Below are 22,871 nucleotides of genomic sequence, written 5' to 3'. Positions count from 1 at the left end.
GAAACACGACTAAATGCCGCTTCAACAAGATAAGATGTAGGAAAAGCAATAACGTAGAACTGCGCTTTATTCCAGAGCAAAGGGTACTTTGTAGCAACATCATTTGTTTTCTATATATTGTACTTTTTATCTTTGAATTTTGCATGCATTATTTCATCACTTTGTATTTTGTTGAGAGGCTCTTGCAAAGATATGTCTATTTCGGAAACAATAACTTCAAAAGGAATTGAAACCCAAATCAGCATGTCCATCCCGAGTAAGTCGCCAACCCGAGTTTGCATATCTTCATATATATTTTCCAAATATTCACCATATAATGCAAGATCTTCATCTTGCAAATCACTGTTAATACAGGCCAAACAAGGAAACTGTTCAAATGCACGACACCTGATATTATTCTTATGCAGCTGTAGTTTCCTTAGAAAAGCAGCAATAGCACTTTTACTAGATATCAGATCAGAATTGTTTTCTTGGAGCTGTTTATCAAGTGAATTAAATTTTTAATCTGATAAGTAAAACACATCACATTTATTTGCAAGCAGTTTTGCTCCAAGTTGTGTGTCAGCAAGAAAGGAAACAATAGAATCCCAAAGTGCAATGAAACGCTTAAGACAATTCCCCTTTGATAGCCATCTCACCTCTGTATGTAATACAAGCCGCCCAAACTTTTCTCCATTTTGCTTACAGAATTCACGAAAAAGATGGTCTTGGAGAGAATTTGATTTAGTATGGTTAACTACTTTTATTACAACAGTAAGGGCATCATGCAGATGTGCACTCATTTTCTTTGCAACTAAGTGTTGACGGTGTATCACACAGTGAACACAATATAAAGTGAACAGTAAATTACAGTAGAAATTGAATTTTTAAAAATAAAGAGCGTTCTGAGTTGGTTTTCTTCATGGACCTCTGGAAATATTACATGGACTCCGGTTGAGAGCCACTGATCTAGGTTAAGGAACTTACTTTGAGGTACATGATGCCGATATCTTACAACTTACTTGTGATTGCAGAGAAGGAATTAAAAAAAAACATTTTAAGTTATAAGTTTGCTGAAAGAACAGATAACAGAGCTTATAAGAAACAGATACATTGTCAGAAATAAAAATCTAGAAATAAATTTAAATATTCTTTAGAAAAAAAGAAAAGGAGAAAGAGAAAATTTTCTCACCCACTAAAGCTCTCACTTAAACTATTATCTTCATACCACTGAACAAGTTCAACAATTGATCTAAATCGCCTAGACTCAGACAGATAGTACAGAACGCTTGTAGGACCTCTTTCCTTATCTTCACAGGCACAGACCTTCATATGCTTCACCTGACTGCCAGTCCTAAAATATGAAGAGCATAAAACTAATATTAAAAATGATTAATATAATGCTTTATTTTATACTTGAAGGATTCAGTTTTAAAGTGAAGAAAGAAAGTAGTTTCGAGGAATAGTAGTTTTAACGACTAAAGTTAAATCCCCTTAGAAGCGTCTTCACTTGCCGTTTTCAGACTTAGTGGCTAAGTACTGTTAACATTACCAATGACCAATCACTGAGGGCTTTGGTGGAGATGGGTCGGGGGGGGGGGGGCATCCTATTTTGATGCATAGTGATTGGTTTTTGTGACAATACATGGTTAACTTGGCTGAAAAAGGTATAAAAAGCTGGGGCGTTCTTTCGATTATGATTACATAAAATCAGGAAACAATTGTAAGAACAATCCGCTAGATTAGTTCTCGTCTAATCTACAGCAGAAAATACATTTCTAATTAGGATCCGTTTCTAGTTTCATTTTCCAGAACTGACAGTTTTATATGCAAGACGTTGGCACCATGCCTTTTGCAAACCTACAATTTAATTATATATTATAATTTATATATATATATATACTATAATTTAATTATGCTGAGTTTGTAAATTTTTACATTTTCTTTATAATTTAATTTACATTTTCTGTTATACTGTTTTTGTTAAGAGATATTTCAGTTGCTCTGCTTTTTTCTTGATTCTTTTTTTTTTGTTTAAATCACTCTCATCACACAATTATGTGTATTTCACTACTTGCCAACTCTTGCTGCTGACAAGTAGTCAAACCCAAATTGATTTGAGTTACTGCATCTTTATATAATTACATATATGATTATATATTATAATTATACATTACAGATTATATAACATATATATGTTTCTATATAATTATAGAAACCACAATTTATAGTTACTGTCCTGAGTCAGTCCCAGATCTAGAGGTGAGAGGGGGCGCTTGATTTAGGAGCGAGATAAAGGGAGTAGCAAAGGAGCAGTAAATATATAGTTTGACATTATATAAAAATATATTTATCGATTTTGTCTTAAGAAAAGTATAATTATGTTGGGCAAGATCTCCATACAACCCTCCTCGGTGCAGAAATATAAAAAATACTAAGATAAAAGTCCTCGGAATGATTTGTAAGGCATAGCTTAAAAACTAAAATAGAGGATAATAATAATAGTCGCTGAATTCAGGGGCGGGAATACTGGGATTGAACACCACCCCCTGAAAGTTTTTCATGACAAAAAAAAAATGCAATAAAAAATCAAACAAGCAAATTCTTGATGCCCTTGTCATGTATTTCATGACTGTTTTCCTTAAAATAACAAAACGTACGTATTTTGTTAAAACAAAAATAAAAACGCAGACAACCATTTGAATAAAAAAATATGGGATAACTTGTTTATATTTTGATATTTCGGGGGGGGGGGGTTGAGGAGGTGGAAATTCAGTAACGGTGAAAAGGCAACTGAATTACAGCAACTTTTCGCCACTGCTGTTATTGCTGTTTTTAAGGTAAATTGCTGTTTCAGTATGCTGCCTTATATAAATTGTAGGGTGGACATTTATCTCTATATATTTTTTTTTATTCTTATTTCCAATTGCCGATGGCTTTCACTTACAGGGTAAAGTCCTGCTTTTCAACTACAAGAATATCCACATGGGCTTCTTTTAGACAACTAAAAAAAACAAGTTTTTGTTCAACTGAAAGTAAGGAGCAACATTAAAATTTAAAACGAACAGAAATTATTACGTATATGAGGCGCGTAACTCGTACCTCGTTCACACAGAGGTGCTTATGTGTGCACTGGATGAATAACGCTTTTTGACCAATAAGGTCTTTGCGTCGGCCTTGCTGTGTGTTGTTACAGCTGATTTCGAATTCTGGGTTCCGTATTACCAAGCTGAGATCGAACCCACAGGGCCACCAGAGAACTTCTCACTGATGTGAAATGGTATGCAAGTTAATTTGAAATTTTGTCGCTAACTAACAAGACTAAGAGATGTAGATTTTTCTTAAATAATTTCTGAGACCAAACTGGCTAATCCTGACAAAACACAACACCACAAAGAAAAGAAGAACGAGGACAAGAAGAAGCCAGTAAAAAAAATTTAAAATTATGTAAATATTTCGGTCAAGACCTCCGCTTGACCGTCCTCAGTGCAGAATAAACTGATAAAAATATATATAAAAAATCATGAGCCAAGAGTTCATATGGCACTTGTGACGGTTTTTATTTATATTTTTATCAGTTTATTCTGCACTGAGGACGGTCAAGCGGAGGTCTTGACCGAATAATTTGCATAATTTTCAGTTTTTTCACTGGCTTTTTCTTGTCCTCGTTCTTCTTTTCTTTGCGATTTTGTGTTTTAGTAGGTTTTTCTATTTAATACCTGAAAGATAGAGGTATCGAGAGTATTGAGGTGGAGTATAAAAAGAAGACGTAGAGTAGAGAGTATTGAGAGGTATAGAAGGAAAAAGAGTCTGTGCTTTTTAAACACCTTTTATTTTGGAAGACATTATGTGGGATTCAGGGGCAAATGTCTCACTGTCCCGTAAACTCTATGTTATCCATTAAAATAAAGAAAGAAAAGAAAAAATAGGAGAAGAAGAAGAAAAACAAATTATACACAATACCTACCTTACAGTACATGATTAAAAATAACTACAAAAGGGTTTCATCTCCGTATACATATCTTAACTAAAAATTTATAATCGTAAAGTTAAGAAATTAAATGATTAAAGTGGCAAAATAACTAAGTTTTAGTTAAGTTAACTCTTTACTTGAGATAGTCCCAAGAAACTAGTGTTGTAATATTTGAGAAACCGCGGCACTTATGCTAAAACAATTGGTAAAACTAATGAACAGGCACATTTGACAATCGAAAGATGACTTTCAAAGACGGGAAATATTACTAAACCTTGGGGAGACAAAAAGAGAAAAAGATAACTGAAAAAAAGAAACGGTTAAATTTTGACAAATGTCATTCGACAGTACCTTTGGCTAGTTGATAATAATTACTTCCTAATATACGTAATTGGTCACATTTATTTCTTCATTAATAAGCTTATAGTCAAATTTTCAGAAACTCCAACTTCATATACCGGTCCATTTTCTAAATCTATTTTCTACAAGTGGATCTTATAGACTTACTTTAAACTTAACGCATAGCCAGTATCCCCGTTCAAAGCGGCACTTGTTCTTGGAGGTCGATGCCGTAACAAAAACGTTCCATTCGGAGCAGAACTTAGTATACTGGCTGCTACATCACGATCCATTTCTCCTCCATACCTTATAAAATAGAGTCATAAAAATAATAAAGTAAGAATAGTAATTAAGTAAAGACAATACAATTAAATTACAAAAAGGGTTAAAGAAATGGACTCAGACCCATTTCAGAAAAATATTTGAACTTTAGATCTTAGGCGGTGGAACAGAGCCTAAAACACTCTCTATCTAAAACTAGTCAGTTTAAAAAGTCATTCGGCACTTCGTTTCTTTCTTCCTTCAAATACACAAGAACAACACAGAATAGTGGTTTCATGCTCTCATGGAACAGAGAAAAATTCTGATTTTGAGAGATATCCGTTTCATAGACCTTCAGGGAAAACTTAAACTACTGTTTTCTCTATGCAGGATGTGACGCTTGGCAATTTTGACCTTATATCCCAGTTCAAATGTACCTTTAAATTTGCATTTAGATGCATCTTCAATGTTTATTTTAATGTATCTAAATGCACCGTAAATTATTATTGAAAAATATATAATGCTAAACAATAGAGTTTGTTTTTATCATTGTAAAATGCTATGCTTAAAACCAGTGGCGTAAGTGGGGACGGCTGTCTCCAGGCACAGCTTAAGGCACAGCCTAGCTAAACCTAGGTTTAGAAAAAGACAGAAAAACCTAGGCAGAAAAACCTAGCTGAAAAACCTAACAACTCATTGCAGGACCAAGCAGCCTGAGAACAACACAGCTACGCAGGCTCCTCCTCCATCCCAACATATTACGACATCCTCCCACCCCATTCTGGGACGACCTGCTTTTTCTTTGGCCCTAGATGGTTGGCCAAAAAGGACGATCTTTGGCAATCTGTCATCCAGTGGCGCCAATTCACAAAAATGAAGATGGGGCGGGGGTCAAAAACGACCAGTTAGGTATAATATTATAGAAAATAGCTGTGAAATAGAAATAAGAAGGTATTTTTCATAGTCTTAGGGGGAATTGACCCCCCTCCAACCCAACTCTTATTGGCACCCCTGCTGTCATCCTTCATCTGCAGAACATGTCCAATTCTAGTTAACAATAATATACAAAATAGTTTTTCCGGATAGTTTTCCGGTTTTTCCTAGAATTTGTTTAACCGGAGGGTCTCCTTCACTCTCGGCAGGTAGGATGGAGCAGATACTGAACCACTGCACTACCACAGGTCCCAGTTCTTGGTTGGCAAATGATTAATTTTCAAGACTAGCGGGAAATAATCAAGGAATTGGTAGCACCATCAGCTTCTAAACAAGACATATGAAATAGTAAAACAAACTTTACGAGTGAAGATTAAAGAGAATATACTGATGGAAAGAGGATGAAAGAAAGAGAAAAGCAAAAGGAAAGTAATTGCTTTTTACTTACCATGGATATTCCTCAAGATGAAGATTCACGTAATTTGATTTGGTGGGTGATTCAGGAAGATTATTATTATTATTCAACAGGGGTGGACCAGGAGCCATTACTCTAAGCTAGAAAAAAAAATTGAAAGAATATAATTAATACGTAGAAAGTAATTTGATTTGGTGGGTACTTCAGGATAATGATTATTATTATTCAAAAAGAATGGAGCCAGGAGACCAATAAAATCATAATTTGACCTGATGAGTGATTCAGGATGATTACTATTATTATTCAAAATGGGGTGGACTAGGAGCCATTACTCTCAGGTAGAAAAACAAATTGAAAGAACATAACTAATTCGTAGAAAGCAATTTGATTTAGTGGGTGATTCAGGATGACGAATATTATTATTATTCAAAAAGGGTGGAGCCAGGAGCCCAATCAAATCATAATTTGACCTGATGAGTGATTCAGGATGATTACTATTATTATTCAAAAGGGGTGGACCAGGAGCCATTACTCTAAGGTAGAAAAATAAATTGAAAGAATATAATTAATTCAAAGAAAGCAATTTGATTTAGTGGGTGATTCAGGATGACGAACATTATTATTATTCAAAAAGGGTGGAGCCAGGAGCCCAATCAAATCATAATTTGACCTGATGAGTGATTCAGGATGATTATTATTATTATTCAAAAGGGGTGGACCAGGAGCCATTACTTTTAAGGTAGAAAAATAAATTGAAAGAATATAATTAATTCGTAGAAAGCAATTTGATTTGGTGGGTGATTCTGGAGGATGATTATTATCATTACTCAATAAGGGTGGAGCGAGGAGCCGAATCAAATCAAAAGTTGACCTGATGAGTGATTCAGGATGATTGTTATTATTATTCAAAAGGGGTGGACCAGGAGCCGTTACCCTAAGGTAGACAAATAAATTGAAAGAATATAATTAATTCGTAGAAAGCGAAAAAAGTATTACCACTGATTAACCGAACCGATTTTTGAAGAAAATCAATAAATGAAGAAAATAAATAACCATTTTAGGCGAAATTTTTCGAGTAGTTCTTGGACGGCAATCCATCTCTGTTGTAACGGAATATGAATAATTATTAGCCTATGTTTTTATATTCATTAGATATGACACTTAACAAAATTTTTCATTCACTTAATTCTTAAACGATTTTACTGAACATTTTTTTTGAGCAGATAAAAAGATTTTGAAAAGTATTAAAAAAATTACACATTTAAAACAAAAAAGGACTCCCGTAAACTAACCAAACTCGTCGATCAGTTTGATCAACGATCGACCATATCGTTGACTAACCATATAATTGTATAATAAATCGATAAATGAACATCAAATTGAATAAGAAAAGGACTACTATTGACTAACCAAAACTCATCGCTCGGTTTAATCGTGAATGTATGAAAATAATCGACAAGTGAACGACAAATCGAATAAGAATAGGAATACCATTGACAAACCAAAACTTGTCGTTCGTTTTGATCAGCATTAAAAAAAAATCGATAAATGAACGATAAATCGGATAAGAACAGGACTATCAATGACCAACCAAAACTCGTCGGATTGATCGAGTTTTTGGTTGATCATCGAGTTTTTGGTTGAACTCGGCCATTGGTTTGATCATACCTTGTATAAGAAAATCGATAAATGAACGGTAAATCGAATAAGAAAAGGACTTCCATTGACTAATCAAAACTCGTCGATCGGTTTGATCATACATTGTATAAGAAAATCGATAGATGAACGATAAATCGAATAAGAACAGGACTACCAATGACTAACCAAAACTCGTCAATCAGATTGATCGTGCACTGTATAAAAAATAATGATAAATGATAGATAAATCGAATAGGAAAAGGACTACCAATGACTAACCAAAACTCGTCAATCAGATTGATCGTGCATTGTTTAAAGAATAATGATAAATGATAGATAAATCGAATAGGAAAAGGACTACCAATGACTAACCAAAACTCGTCAATCAGATTGATCGTGCATTGTTTAAAGAATAATGATAAATGATCGATAAATCGAATAGGAAAAGGACTACAAATGACTAACCAAAACTCGTCAATCAGATTGATCGTGCATTGTTTAAAGAATAATGATAAATGATCGATAAATCGAATAGGAAAAGGACTACAAATGACTAACCAAAACTCGTCAATCAGATTGATCGTGCACTGTATAAAAAATAATGATAATGATAGATAAATCGAATAGGAAAAGGACTACCAATGACTAACCAAAACTCGTCAATCAGATTGATCGTGCACTGTATAAAAAATAATGATAAATGATAGATAAATCGAATAGGAAAAGGACTACCAATGACTAACCAAAACTCGTCAATCAGATTGATCGTGCATTGTTTAAAGAATAATGATAAATGATCGATAAATCGAATAGGAAAAGGACTACAAATGACTAACCAAAACTCGTCAATCAGATTGATCGTGCATTGTTTAAAGAATAATGATAAATGATCGATAAATCGAATAGGAAAAGGACTACAAATGACTAACCAAAACTCGTCAATCAGATTGATCGTGCATTGTTTAAAGAATAATGATAAATGATCGATAAATCGAATAGGAAAAGGACTACAAATGACTAACCAAAACTCGTCAATCAGATTGATCGTGCATTGTTTAAAGAATAATGATAAATGATCGATAAATCGAATAGGAAAAGGACTACCAGTGACTAACCAAAGCTCGTCAATCAGATTGATCGTGCATTGTTTAAAGAATAATGATAAATGATCGATAAATCGAATAGGAAAAGGACTACAAATGACTAACCAAAACAGGTCGATTAGATTGATCGTGCATTCTATAAAAAACGATAAATGAACGATAAATCGAATAAGAACAGGACTACCAATGACTAACAAAAACTCGTCAATCAGATTAACCGTGCATCGTATAAAAAATAATGATAAATGAACGATGAACCGAATAGGAACAGGACTACCAATGACTAGCCAAAACTCGTCAATCAGATTGATCGTGCATTGTATAAAAAACAAGAGCTAAGAGCTCATCTGGCCCTTGTGACGATGCCGGATGAGCCAAGAGCCAAGAGCTCATATGGTATGAGCTCTAGCGAAATTCTAAGAATCAACAGATTGATTTAAAAGGAAAATCGGAGGCTTAGTGCCAGTCAGGATTTAAAACAAGAACTCTGAGTCACGAGGTCCTTCGAAACATAAAAATTCATTAAGATCCGATCACCCACTCGTAAGTTATAAATACCTCATTTTTTCTACTTTTTCCTCTCCCATCAGTCCCCCAGATGGTCAAATCGGGGAAAACCACTTTATAAAGTGAATTTGTGCAGCTTCCGGACACGCCTACCAATTTCCATCGTCCTAGCGCGTCCAGAAGAACCAAACTCGCCAAAGCAATGAACCCCACCCCCTAACTCCCCCAAAGATAGTGGATCAAGCACGGTTACGTCAATCACGTATCTACGACATTTGATTATTCTACCCACCAAGTTTCATCCCGGTTTCTCTACTCTAAGCGTTTTCCAAGATTTACGGTTTCCCCCTCCAACTCCCCCCAAAGGTCAACATATCTGGTCAGGATTTGAAGTAAGAGCTCTGAGACATGGGTTGCTTCTAAATATCAAATTTCGTTAAGATCCGGTCACCTGTTCTTAAGTAAAAAATTTCCCAATTTTTTTAATTTTTCCAAATCAACACCCCCCCAGCTCCTCCAAAGTTAACAGATTCGTTCCAATTATATTAATCACGTATCTATAACTTGTGCTTATTATTACCATCAAGTTTCACCCCGATCTCTCCACTCTAAGCGTTTTTAAAGATTTCTGTTTCCCCCTCCAATCCCCTATGTCCCCAGATCCGATTTGAATTGAAAATAGAGCATCTGAGACATAAGATCCTTCTATATATCAAGTTTCATTAAGATCCGATCATCCATTCGTAAGATAAAGATACCTCAATTTTCACGTTTTCCAAGAATTCCGGTTTCCCACTCCAACTCCCCCCAATGTCACCGGGTCTGATCGGGATTTAAGATAAGAGCTCTAAAGCACAAGATCCTTCTAAATACTAAATTTCATTAAGAACTGATCACCCGTTCGTAAGTTACAAATACCTAATTTTTTCTAGTTTTTCCGAATTACTCCCTCCCCCCAACTCCACCAAAGAGAGCGGATCCAGTACGGGTATGTCAGTCACGTATCTTGGACATGTTTTTATTCCTCCCACCAAGTTTCATCCCAATCTCTCCGTTTTAAGCGTTTTCCAAGATCCCCCCCCCAATGACGCTGGATCCGGTCGGGATTTAAAATGAGATATCTGAGTTACGAGGTCCTTCTAAATACGAAATTTCATTAAGATACGATCACTCCTTCGTTAAAATACCTCATTTTTCTAATTTTTCAGAATAAACCCTCCGCCCCACCCAGCTCCCCCAAATAGAGAGGATCCGTTCCGGTTATGTCAATCACGTATCTAGCACTTCTGTTTATTTTTCCCACCATGTTTCATCTCGATCCCTCACTCTAAGCGGTTTCCAAAATTTTAGGTCCCCCAACTCCCCCATATGTCACCGGATCCATTTCGGTTATGTCAGTCACGTATCTAGGACTTGTTTTTATTCTTCCCACCAAGTTTTATCCTGATCTCTCCGCTTTAAGTGTTTTCCAAAATTTCCGGTTCTCCCTCCCCCCCCCTAACGACTCTGGATCCGGTCGGTATTTAAAGTAAGAGATCTGAGTTACGAGGTTCTTCTAAATATAATATTTCATTACGATCCGATCACTCCTTCGTAAGTTAAAAATACCTCATTTTTTCTAATTTTCAGAATTAACCTACCCCCCAGCTCCCCCAAACAGAGCAGATCCTTATGTCAATCACGTATCTAGGACTTCTGCTTATTTTCCCCAACAAGTTTCATCCTGATCTATCGCCTCTAAGTGTCTCCCAAGATTTTAGGTTCCCCCCATCCAACTCCCCCCAATGTCAACAGATCTCGTCGGGATTTAAAAAAAAGCTCTGAGATACGATATCCTTCCAAACATAGAATTTCATTAAGATCCCATCACCCGTTCGTAAGTTAAAAATACTTCAATTTTTCTATTTTTCCGAATAAACCAGCCCCCCCCCCCCCAGATGGTCAAATCGGGAAAACGACTATTTCTAATTTAATATGGTCTGGTCCCTGATACGCCTGCCAAATTTCATCGTCCTAACTTACCTTGAAGTCCCTAAAGTAGCAAAACCGGTACAGACAGACCGACTGACAGAATTTGCGATCGCTATATGTCACTTGGTTAATACCAAGTGCCATAATGATATGTGAAAGATAAATCAAATAAGAAAAGGACTTCCATTGACTAGCCAAAACAGGTTGATTAGATTGATCGTACATTGTATAAAAAAATGATAAATGAACGATCAATCGAATAGGAAAAGGACTACCAATGACTGACCAAAACCCGTCAATCAGATTGATCGTGCATTGTATAAAAAAAATGATAAATGAAAGATAAATTAAATAAGAAAAGGACTGCCATTGACTAACCAAAACAGGTCGATTAGATTGATCGTACATTGTATAAAAAAAAAAAATGATAAATGAACGATAAATCGAATTGGAAAAGGACTACCAATGACTAATCAAAACCCGTCAATCAGATTGATCGTGATATATATTTGATATATATTTGAACTGTTCGGAAGCCAAATCGGCTTTTCTATATTTAAACGTTTATAATCGAAAAGTAAAGTTGAATTTATAAAAAAAAAAAACTACGTGGGATAAATCAATTGAGCTAAAAAAAATACGAAAACAGGTCGATTAGATTGACCGTGCATTGTATAACAAATAATGATACTTGAACGATAAATCGAATAAGAAAAAGTTCTCACTGTAGGTGATAGCGCTCTAAAATCATCGGCAACAGCAGTAGAAGGGTAAGATACGGACAGAGGTCGAGGAGGTAATTCCGGTGGTCTTGTGCCACATTTTTTCACAAGTACTAGGCAAGATTTATGGCAAGATAGTCCACACTTACTACATTTATAACCCTGAAAAAGAAAGAGATATCAGAAAATCTATGTCAAAAAGGAACAAAAAAAATGCAGAAAGAGAAATTGAAGAAAAAAAGGGTAGAAGAAATGGAAGAAAAAAAGAGCGGTAAAAGAAAATGAAATAGTAGAAAATCAAAGTAAAGAATACTACTGTTTTGAAGAAAAGATATATTTGAACTGCTCGGAAGCCAAATCGGCTTTTCTATATTTAAACGTTTATAATCGAAAAGTAAAGTTGAATTTATAAAAAAAAACTACGTGGGATAAACCAATTGAGCTAATAATCGAAGTACGTAAAAGTACAAGGATGTTTGACACAATACATCACTGCACAATCGGTCTGCCAAAAAAGAGATCGAACTGATCAGGACAAGATAAGATAATATTTAGTTTCAAAAGGCTATCACAAGCTCTATAGAGCCGAATACGCTTTATATGTCCAGTAAAAGTTAAGAAAACAAATTTCAAATCAGTGCATTAAGTCAAACACTTAAAATTAAAAAATTAAAAAGGCAAAATCATCAAAGATAAAGGGCGAATCAGTAAACTTGACAATTTTTAAGGTATTAAATTACAAAAACATTACAATAAATCAAAAAACGGCAATAGAGGAAAATGAGATTTGGAAAAGGGTATTCAGTGATTAACTGAATACCTTTCGATCATCGAACTTAAAGAAGATACACTTCTAAATTCTTGAGTATGTTCTGTATAATTAACAAATACCAAAGATGGCATTGTCGCATTTACGAAATACTGTCAGAACATTATCACTGATGGATAATGGTACCTTCCACAAGTCAATGACTGATAATTATTCATCAATACTTATGATAATATTGATTTAAGCATACTTTTAAACAATATTTTCAAATAATAACAAGAAAAAGTGTTATCTTTGAAAAATGGTGATTTTAAATGGTAAAATGTCATTTTATCTTTAGAAGCATACAAGTTGTGGGTCTGACAGTAAAAAGGAAAAGTAGTAGCATGATCCAATTAATTTTTTCTCAGGATCCCTTTAAAAACAAAGCATAAATTTAAAACAAAATTTTGCATTCCTTTACAAGATCTGGGACAAATTTATAGGAAAAAAGTCGAAACTCGCTATATTTACAACCATGAAAAAGGTTTAAATTATTAATTAACGTTTTTTCAATTATTATTAATTAAAGTTTGTAGTTATTAACATTTAATTAATTAATTTCTTAATTTATTAACTAAAGTTTAATTAAATATTATAAATAAAAATTATATTAATTAAAGGTTTTAATTTAATTAAAGAATAATTTCGAAACAAGGAATCTATCATTCATTGTTTTCATTTTAAGCCAGGATTTTCCCGAAATATAATAGCCTTCAAATATCAAAAAAGAAGACAAAATCAGAAGAATTTGTCTTTCTATTTGAAGTAGATTTTAAATATAAACTACATTTCTTACAGTGAACTCAGGAGAGAAAAAAGTATGGTAAAGGAAGGACATTCAAACTACAGAATTCGAAAACATTACCTAATTAAAAATTTTTGACTAACTTTTTTCTCCGTCTCTGGATTTATTGTCACCGAAAGCTCTACACACTGAAAGCACTGCAAATCAAGAAAAAGACGGATTTGAAACGGGAAAAGCCGTGAAACCGATACCAAATTTCCCCCATTTATTGGAAAAGGCGTTATTCTTAACGTTATTTTAACGGTAAAAATAACGTTGTAAAACTATCCTATTTTTATCCTATGAAAAGCGACTTTCATGAATACATGTGATTACAATGTATACACAGTATAATTACTACTCCATGATTTAGCACAGCGTAGATACACACAATTTGAGTCATAAAAGCACAAACTAAGAACGCACAAAAGCAAGTATATAAATAATAAGAAAATAAATTCGATATGAAACACAATTATTTTGTAGGGAAATAATCCATCTGTTGACATTTTTTGGTCTTGTATTTACTTTAATCACATGGTGATTTAATATATATATATATATATATATATATATATATATATATATATATACATATATAAATACATATATATATATATATATATATATATATATATATATATATATATATATATATATATATATATATTTATATATATATTATTCTTAAACATTCATTTTATTTTTTAGATTTTAATTTTAAAGTGTGTAGATTAATTTTATTTTTTCTCTTTTAATTGGTTATGTCCTCGATTATTTCTATTTTTAACACTTGACACTAGTTTTAAACAGACGAAGTATCCGTCATGTTTATTGTTTTTCGTTTCTGTCATTGACCACAGACCCCTTGTTTTCCTTTTTTTTTTTTTTTCTTTCTTTGTCCTGTCATGGCTGGCCAGTTCGGCTTTAAAAAAAAAAGATTTCACAAAAGGCACTTTAGGAAATACGATGAAAAAACTGTATCCAAATAGAATAAGAGGAGGAAGGAAAGAGGGATTGGAGGTAACTTTTTCTAGTAATTACCTGATAAAATACACCTTTCAGTAGTCGACTGCACTGAATACAATTCTGAGGTTTCTCAAATGTATTCATTTCAAATAGATGCTCCATGTTAGGGGCGATTTCAGCGGGTTCTAGGTGATCCCTAAAATTCACGATTTAATTTAATAACTCCAAAATATGCCTGTATCTAATACGTCTATATACCTCATTGATAAGTCTAAGTACGTTTATAGGCGAATCGATAATTGACTTGCTCTTCTTTAATGAATATTTTAACAAATGCACCAAATTGAAAAAAATGCGTCATATCCTTTTTTTAAAAAAACATTTTTTTCTAGAAATTGACAGCAACACATGGGCCTAAAATCTGTTTACATGACAAAAGCTCTACCCAATAGCCCGATAGCCCGAATTAAATAGATTTCAGGATGGGAGACTAAACACAAATCAAACTAATTACGTTGATCTGACCTTCACTAAAACCAGAACTACAAAAACTTATCAAATTACTGATTACTGATTTCTATTACTGTTCTATTACTAGTTCTATTACTGATGTTAAAAGTAAAGATCACCATCTAGTAAAGTATAGGGTTAATTTAAAGATGAAATTTCGGAAGGGTAACTACTTCACGGGAAGTCAAGATGTTGGTAGACTGCAGGATGAGAATTTGAGAGAAACTTTATGGGGAACAGTTGAATAATAAACTTGAGAGTTTGATATTTGACAATGTGGAAGATAGTTACTTGTGATAGTTACTGGAATAATTTTAGAAAAATTACTTGTGAAGTTGCTGATGGTATCTTAGGGAAGAAAGTTAGGTCTGCAGCTAGGAATATTAGTGATAAAGCTTTTTGTTTAATAGAGAGGAGAAGGGGCTCGTACAAGAATTATCTTAGTGATAGATCATATGAAAACAAAAGGAATGTAAAGAAAGTGGAGAAAGCATTAAAATATGAACTAAGGAGGTGTAAAGTGGATGCCATGGATCAAATTACCGAGGGTCTGGAAGATGCAGCTAGACGGCATAATAGTAAAATATTGTACTGGCATGTTAATAAACTGGGAGAGAGTGTTCAATCCGGACTTGTCCCAGTTAAAGATAGGAACGGGGCCAAAATTAGTGATAAGGAAAGAGTTAAAGACAGATGGGCAGAGCATTCTAAGAATATGCTAAACCGAGGTAGGCCTGCAGGAAAAGATATATAGGAAAATGAAAAAGTTTGTGATACCTTGGAAGCGAAGCAAGATTTGTTTTGTGAGGATGCATTAGCGACAGTACTAAAATGATTAAAAAATAATAAAGCTCCAGGTGATTTTTGAATTTAAATAAAAGGGAATAGTTGTGGGAAAAGTGGAAGTCATGGGCCAATTGTAGAAAAAAGCCAAGACAGATTGTCCAGGTTAATTTTACCCCTTTGATGGCCGTTGTTACTGTCTCCCATTTATGCTCCGTGCAAACGTGTCCCTTTACAATGCCGAACTAGAGTCGTACCGGTTGGAGGTTCTCGCTGAGGAACAATCGCAGGTTGACTACAAGTTGACTTGGATGAAAATTTTCCTCTCATGCATATCACTGCGTTACTTTTTATAAACAATTGGGTCTAAAGCCATTAAATATTTTGGTGTTTGATAGCCAAGTTCAAAATTGTCACTATTGTTGAAAAACATCCGTCCAAGGCTGTGGCATTGCTCAACAGGACTGAATGCTGGGAGTTAATATCTTAGTTTTTGTAAGTAGGCTGTGGTTTTGTGTATTTTTTAATTAATTACTTTTTTCATTTCTATGTACTTTTACTTTAATTGTCAAACTTTTTCCATGGCCATCAGAAAAATGTTTGTCTCTAAGCTTCATTAATTAAAAACAAAAACAAAGTTGTTTCAACTGAAAGTAAGGACCAATATTGAAACCTAAAATGAACAGATATTATTACGTATAAGAAAGCAGTTGCCCCCCTCCTCAACACCTCGCTCTTCACACTACAGTTCTTCAGCACTTTGAAAAAGTTACTTATTGTTCTAATTAAACGACCCTTGTGTTTCAGGAGTTTTTTTGTAAAGAATTGGGACAAAATTTAAACTTAGTGTAAAGAACGAGGTGTTGAGGAGGGGGCAACCATCCCCATATACGTCTAATTTTGTTCGTTTAAAGTTTTAATGGTTCCCCTTACTTTAAGTTCGAAAAACTTGTTTTTTAGATTTAATTTCTGATCGTTTTTAAAATAATGCCAGGATACCTGATCCACCACCACAGAAAAATCCCCCTACCCAAATAAAAATCCTCTGGGCAATTCAATCAAGGTGAAAATTCACTCCGGACAATTACCCTTAACATCTGCACGCCTAAAATTGAATCAATAAAGAGAAAGTAAGACATATAAAAAAATTGCATAGGAATTATGGCAAATTCACCCAGTGTAAAACTTCTCTTGAAAAGTTCACCCCCTGGAAATTTCCCTCTCCATGGAAAATTCTCCCCGTCAAAATCCTCCCAGTAGAATATTCGTCCTCCCCTTTCCAACCGAAAAATGTATGTACAATCCCAATAACAAATAAAACAATGGGTAAATTTTATAACTTAAAAACCTTTCCCCAGGGGCTGTAAGGGGTCATTTTATCTCTTAAGACATAGTTACTGGGTTTTTCAACTATGCTGAAGAAAAAACCTATCTCAAAATTTTGATCAGACGATTTTGGGAAAAAAGTGGCGTGGGAGGGGGCCTAGTTGCCCTCCAATTTTGTCACTTGAAAAGGGCACTAGTAATTTTCACTTCCCATTAGGATGAGCCTTCTTTCAACATTTTAGGCCAACGTGGTCGATAAGATCACCCCCTGGAAAAAAAACAACAAATAAACACGCATCCACGATCTTTCTTTTGACAAAAATTACGAAATCGCGCGTGTTTACAGGTATGAGCTTGAAATCTCCACAGCACGGGAGATTTTCTCAGGCTCTTAGCTTTTGATGGGTAAGACTAAATTTAATGAAACTTATATATTTGGAATCAGCATATTAAGCCAATTCTTTTGGTATATCTATTGGTATCAAAATTTCGTTTTTAAAAGTTTCGGTTGCTATTGAGCCGGATCGCTTCTCATTGTTCACGAACTGTTTGATCACCAATCAAAATTCAAACAGATATCAGCAAAATATTGATCATTTTTTCTGCTTTACCAAAAGTATTGTATTCATAAAACTTTGCAGTTTCATGATATGTAATTAAAGAAATAGCAAAGGTTTTCAAATAAAGTAAGGAGCAAGTTTAAAACTTAAAACAAATATAGATTACTCTGTATATAAGGGGACTACCCCACCTCAACACCTTGATCATTAAACGAAAGTTTTTTCAGTGCTTTGAAAAATCTTATCTTTCCAATTGCAGGTTTTCTTAAAAAGTTTGAAAAAATAACAAGCTTTACAGTATTGAGTTAGGAGTTGAGGAGGGGACAGCCCCCTTCATATAAAGGAAAATCTGCTCAATTATGTTTCAAATCTGTTCCTTGCTTTCATTTGAAAATATCTTTTTTTTAATTTAATTTCTGATTGTCTTCCAAATCATTCCCAGGCCTAACCAAAATATAATTTGAGGTACTGATCTCTTAAATCCCTGATTAATTGCTTTTAAAATGTGTAAGTCAGTAATTATACGCTGATTAGAACCGTACTACGTTCAAATTTACAATATCAATTTTTGATAAAATTTGAATATACTTAAAAAATTGGCAGTGAATAGTAATTTTGGTAAAAATTCCTTGTTAATATTACTACTAAAGAATTTTGGTTGAATGAAAAGAAGTATCATTGTTAGTATGGATAGAAATTCTGCGAGACTTCTGATCTTCTACATAACTGAAGCCATCACAACCTCTACAAGAGGATTTTCTTATCGGTAAATATATTAAATACATCTCTTTAAATACATTAATGCACTTCATACAAATCGAAAAATAAAATAGCACAATTTAAAACTGCTGAAAACTAAGTTACTGGCAATATTTGCCACCCCAAAGAAGTTTCCTTGCGGAGCTGATGATGACCTGCCTTGCCTTTTCCACCTCTGTGCTGGTAGATATGGAAATGCAACATTTTAGCTGTACAAAGAAATAATTTAATTCATTCCTACTCCCGCCCTACCTCTTTCAATTAACTGAAACCTGTTCTTTTTAGGAATCTACCCTACTCTTAACCTAGACAATTACTCACCCCCTCTAATTATATCTGATACGCAATTACAATCACCAAACGCAGCATATTTTTATTACAAATAAAGCGAATCATTGGTTGAATCCAGTACTGCCACGGTGTGGCATTACTTCTTTTGCAACTTGGAAGCCTAAAATATACTTATTGATACTTCTAAATCAATTAGCTTCTCAGAATTTTACACTGATTGCAAATTCGCCCTCTTTGGGATAAAGTCGTAGTTTGGTGCCCTAAAATTGCAGAAAACAAGACTTTTCCCTGACCTAATCTGTGAGGTCACTTGGAAAAAGCTTTAAATTTACGTTTGAATGAGCTCCCTCCCAATTATCTTGGACCTTCGGTTTGATACAATCACCCCTGGGAAAAAACAAAACAAAAAAGATGCATCGACGATGTTTCTTCTAAAAAAAAGAAATTCCACACTCCAGAAAATCTCTGCCTGTAAATTTGAATATTGCGAAAATGTTTGACCTGTACAAGGCAAAGAGTGAAGAAGAGACTAGAAAAGTTTATCAATTCCTCAATAAAAGAAAGTGTTCTACAAAGACTTTAATCTTGGATTGAAATCTCGAGACAAAGATCCATGTGAACAATGCGAAAGCTTAAAAATGAGAATTCAGACACATCCTGGATATCCTGCAATCCTTTAAAAACGCTCAGTGCAGAAGTGGATTTAACAAAGCTTATGACGGAAAAAAAAAGAAGACGAAGAAAAAACACTGAAATCAGGAGGAACTTTGGAGGTCTGGACATTTGGCATGCAGTAACGCCTTCCAATTCTGGATGTTAAGGCCACACTTCTATAAGCATCAGCTCTGTGTACATAATTTGACAGTGAAGGTTTCAGGAGATAAGAGAAATCGCACAATTGTTTATGGCAAGAGGGACAGTCAGAAAAGGGAGATAGTGAGCTCTGCTTTATATTTGCTGCTTGGCCAGATCCGGCCAAATCTGAAGCAAGTAATTGTCTCTTTGCGCGCAGTGGCCAAAACAGAAACTTTTGTTACCGTAATGGGTCTTAATTTTTCTTCTAAGTTGCTGTAATCGACCAGAATTTTTTGGGACGAGGTCAAAGACATCTAAAATACGATTCGGACCATACAAGGATAGAAAAAAAAATTTACATTCAAGTCAACGTGTCTGCTGACTAGGCCAATGTCATCAGGACTGCCAGTGGTAAGATACCTATGAATGCTCATCTGACAAAAAGGAAGAAATCTTAGATTTCGCTGATATCATCAAGAAATTCGTGTCAGAAGAAATATTGACGTTGACAAAAAACTTCAAGTGGACTGAAATTCGCTGATTCCAGTACATGAAGGAACTAGGAATAGTGGAATTCAAAACTCCCTACAAGAAAACTATCTATTTCAAATCATGAATTTACGAAAAAGGGGTCGCGCTGCAACCATTCCACTTCTTACCTAAAAGTTTCCAAATGTCAACGTAATCACCAACACCAAATAAAACGATTTTTTATTTCTCTTATTCCCTGCATCTCAGATGATTTCCATTGGTTTTGAATAAACCTTCTGTATGGTAAAGCGCTTTGCGGGTATATTCCACACAAAGCTGCGCTTTCCGATGAAGAAATATTCCTCTTTCGATTAATTTTGGTTCGTCTTATAGATTGAACTGATGATATGTAGGTGAAAAGGTAAAAGTTTAAAAGCATTTAAGCTCATTATTTGAATTTGAAAACTTGGAATTTTGAGGTTGTCGTATTACAAAAAAGGCGTATGTTTCTTATCTTCTAAGTAGCAAACAATTCCAAGATTTAAAATTCCCAGCGAATGTCGATCGAAAACTTAACTAGGAATCAGTCTTTAAAGTTTCAAATTTCTTGAATTCTGATTTCTGAGAAAGATTTTTTGATTGTTTTTCCTCTCCTGTAAAATTAGGAAAAGTGGACATATGCCTTTTTTGCAAAATGCCACGGACAGATTCTGGATTCAAAGTCTGTTTTAACAGGAGTTAGCAATTAGCTGATAAGAAATATACCACAAACCTAGCTTGAATTTTGCCGGTATTTTTAATTAGAAACGCAACAGCCATAAAAGAATCTCTTTTATAACCCTATACAAAACGCTAAATGTATCTTAAAAATATTTAAGTATTTGTGGAAGGGGGGGGGGAGTGTAATCCCTTTTACGCTTACTGATCGTAACGATGACTATAAACCAATTCAACGATATTAAGTTTATAGTTTATTTATTCTAGTTTACATATTTGTTTGTGATTTATTTTTATTTTATAATTAGGTTTTCTTATTTTAGTGTAATTTATTCATAACAATTTAATTATTGATAGATATTAAGTTTATTAAGTTCATTATTAACACCAAATATAGGCAATAAATAAGTTCCATGGCAAAACTGGAAAAATATACATTTATATATTATAATGTAATTATTTTATGCATTTATAAAGTAAATTATAATTATACATTTAGTAATTACATTTAGTAATACATTTAACATATTATAGTAATACATTTAGTATATTATAATTATACATTTAGTAATTTAAGCAAATATACATTTATATATTATAATGTAAAATAATTTATATATTATAATTTATAAGTAAATTTATTATAATGTATGTATAAATATACATTAATATACATTATAAACCTGATAAAAAAAACTGTTTCCTTTAATGCTATATTTAATCTATAGATATTATTGTCTTCTTTTTTTCTCCTTCTGTCTCTTTTTTTTTTGTGTTTGTGCTGTTGCATTGGTGATTTCTCTTTTCATGATATATAATATCTATAGATTAAATATAGCATTAAAGGAAACAGTTTTTTTTTATCAGGTTTATATGCAATAAGATAAAGACCCCAGCACGAATTGTGAACAGTCAACAGTCAAGTGAACAGTCAACCCCTTATCGAGTTTTTATTTTTAGCTTAATTTGGTCCCAAAATTGTTTTGGAATTGCTGGTTCGATAAAAACTATTTGACGTCGCTTTCGGTCATACTTCCTAAAGTGAACAGCCTTATCTATTAAATATAGCATTAAAGGAAACAATTTTTTTTTTATCAGGTTTATATGCAATAAGAAAAAGACCACAGCAGGAATTGTAAAGGAGTCAAACTTGTTAGGTTTGTCGGAACTATAATGCCGATATATCGATCATATTTATCGACATATGTCGAAGAATAAAGCCAAGATTTATGGATGACACGTGTTTCTTCTTGTTTTCGACGTCAGATTTATGCTAAAGAAGGGGAAAATTGAAATAGCAACACGTTGCCTTCGTAAGACATTTACGCCTTTGTAAGTCTTGCAGGACCATTTGGGACTGCAAAGTTAGTTCTAACATGCTCGGGTGGTTTAGAGCATCTCCTAACATATTCTTTTCTATGTAGAAGTTGGTGGTATGACATAACACGTTAATGACACGCGGCAACCTGGAAAGAAATGACAAGGCATTGCGTCAGACCATGGTCACTGCAAGGGATTGCAAAAAAGAATTGCTTAGCAGTGATCTATCTTCAGGTTTAAGCGCAGCCATAAGGGGTCAACTATTGGAGCCACTAGCCCCTCAAGATGTTGTTACGCGCACCTGGGTCTGACGCAATACTATAGCAAACGTTTATAGTACACCTATGTCACAGGGTTTGCTTGTTACATAATAGAGTGTTTAAAAAACCTAAGAGAGCCACGGAAAAAGCTTCAGGATCCGCTATTCAAGATGCAAACATTACGTAATAGGCTTTGAATCTTTAAAAAACCAGTTAGACCCAGCCAAATCAAGATTTTTAAGAACATTATGATTAAAAACCTACGAGGACCAGGGAAAAACCTTTAGGGTCCGCTAGTGGAGAACCTTCAAGACGCCGGACCATAGCGAGCAATTTCACAAGGCCGCCTAGCATCCAATTCCATTAGGCACCCCTAGCATCTAATTTGATCAAGCCCCATAACCTAGCAACCGATTGCCCTAGAATCCAATTTCACTGGGGGGGGGGACTCTAGCATCCAATTCCATCGGGGCCCAAGTATCCAATTTCATCGGGCCTCTAACCTAACCACCGGGAGCCCCTAGCATCCAATTTCACTGAGGGCCCAAGCATCCACTTCCAACGGGGGCCATAGCATCCAATTTCACTGAGCCCCTATAAAGCAATACAACGATATTAAGTTTATTTATTTTAGTTTAAATATTTTTTTAGTTATTTACTTTTATTTTATAATT

At 34.1% G+C, this 22,871-nt stretch overlaps 1 protein-coding gene across 3 annotated transcripts in view; it reads right to left on the bottom strand.

Moving 5' to 3' along the window:
- LOC136037293 (protein vav-like) overlaps window positions 1–22,871 on the bottom strand; it is a 110,235-nt gene that overhangs the window by 8,776 nt on the left and 78,588 nt on the right. For all 3 annotated transcript variants that reach the window (XM_065719933.1, XM_065719934.1, XM_065719935.1), the window contains 5 exons: window positions 14,481–14,601; window positions 11,845–12,003; window positions 5,934–6,040; window positions 4,460–4,597; window positions 1,172–1,333 (listed from right to left, as the gene is read on the bottom strand). In XM_065719933.1, the coding sequence (XP_065576005.1) occupies window positions 1,172–1,333; window positions 4,460–4,597; window positions 5,934–6,040; window positions 11,845–12,003; window positions 14,481–14,601 (687 nt within the window). The remainder of the gene's footprint in view (window positions 1–1,171; window positions 1,334–4,459; window positions 4,598–5,933; window positions 6,041–11,844; window positions 12,004–14,480; window positions 14,602–22,871) is intronic.

Source organism: Artemia franciscana, chromosome 16 (genome assembly GCF_032884065.1).
Source record: "Artemia franciscana chromosome 16, ASM3288406v1, whole genome shotgun sequence".
NCBI lineage: Eukaryota > Metazoa > Arthropoda > Branchiopoda > Anostraca > Artemiidae > Artemia > Artemia franciscana.
This window is presented reverse-complemented; position numbering and strand designations above follow the sequence as displayed.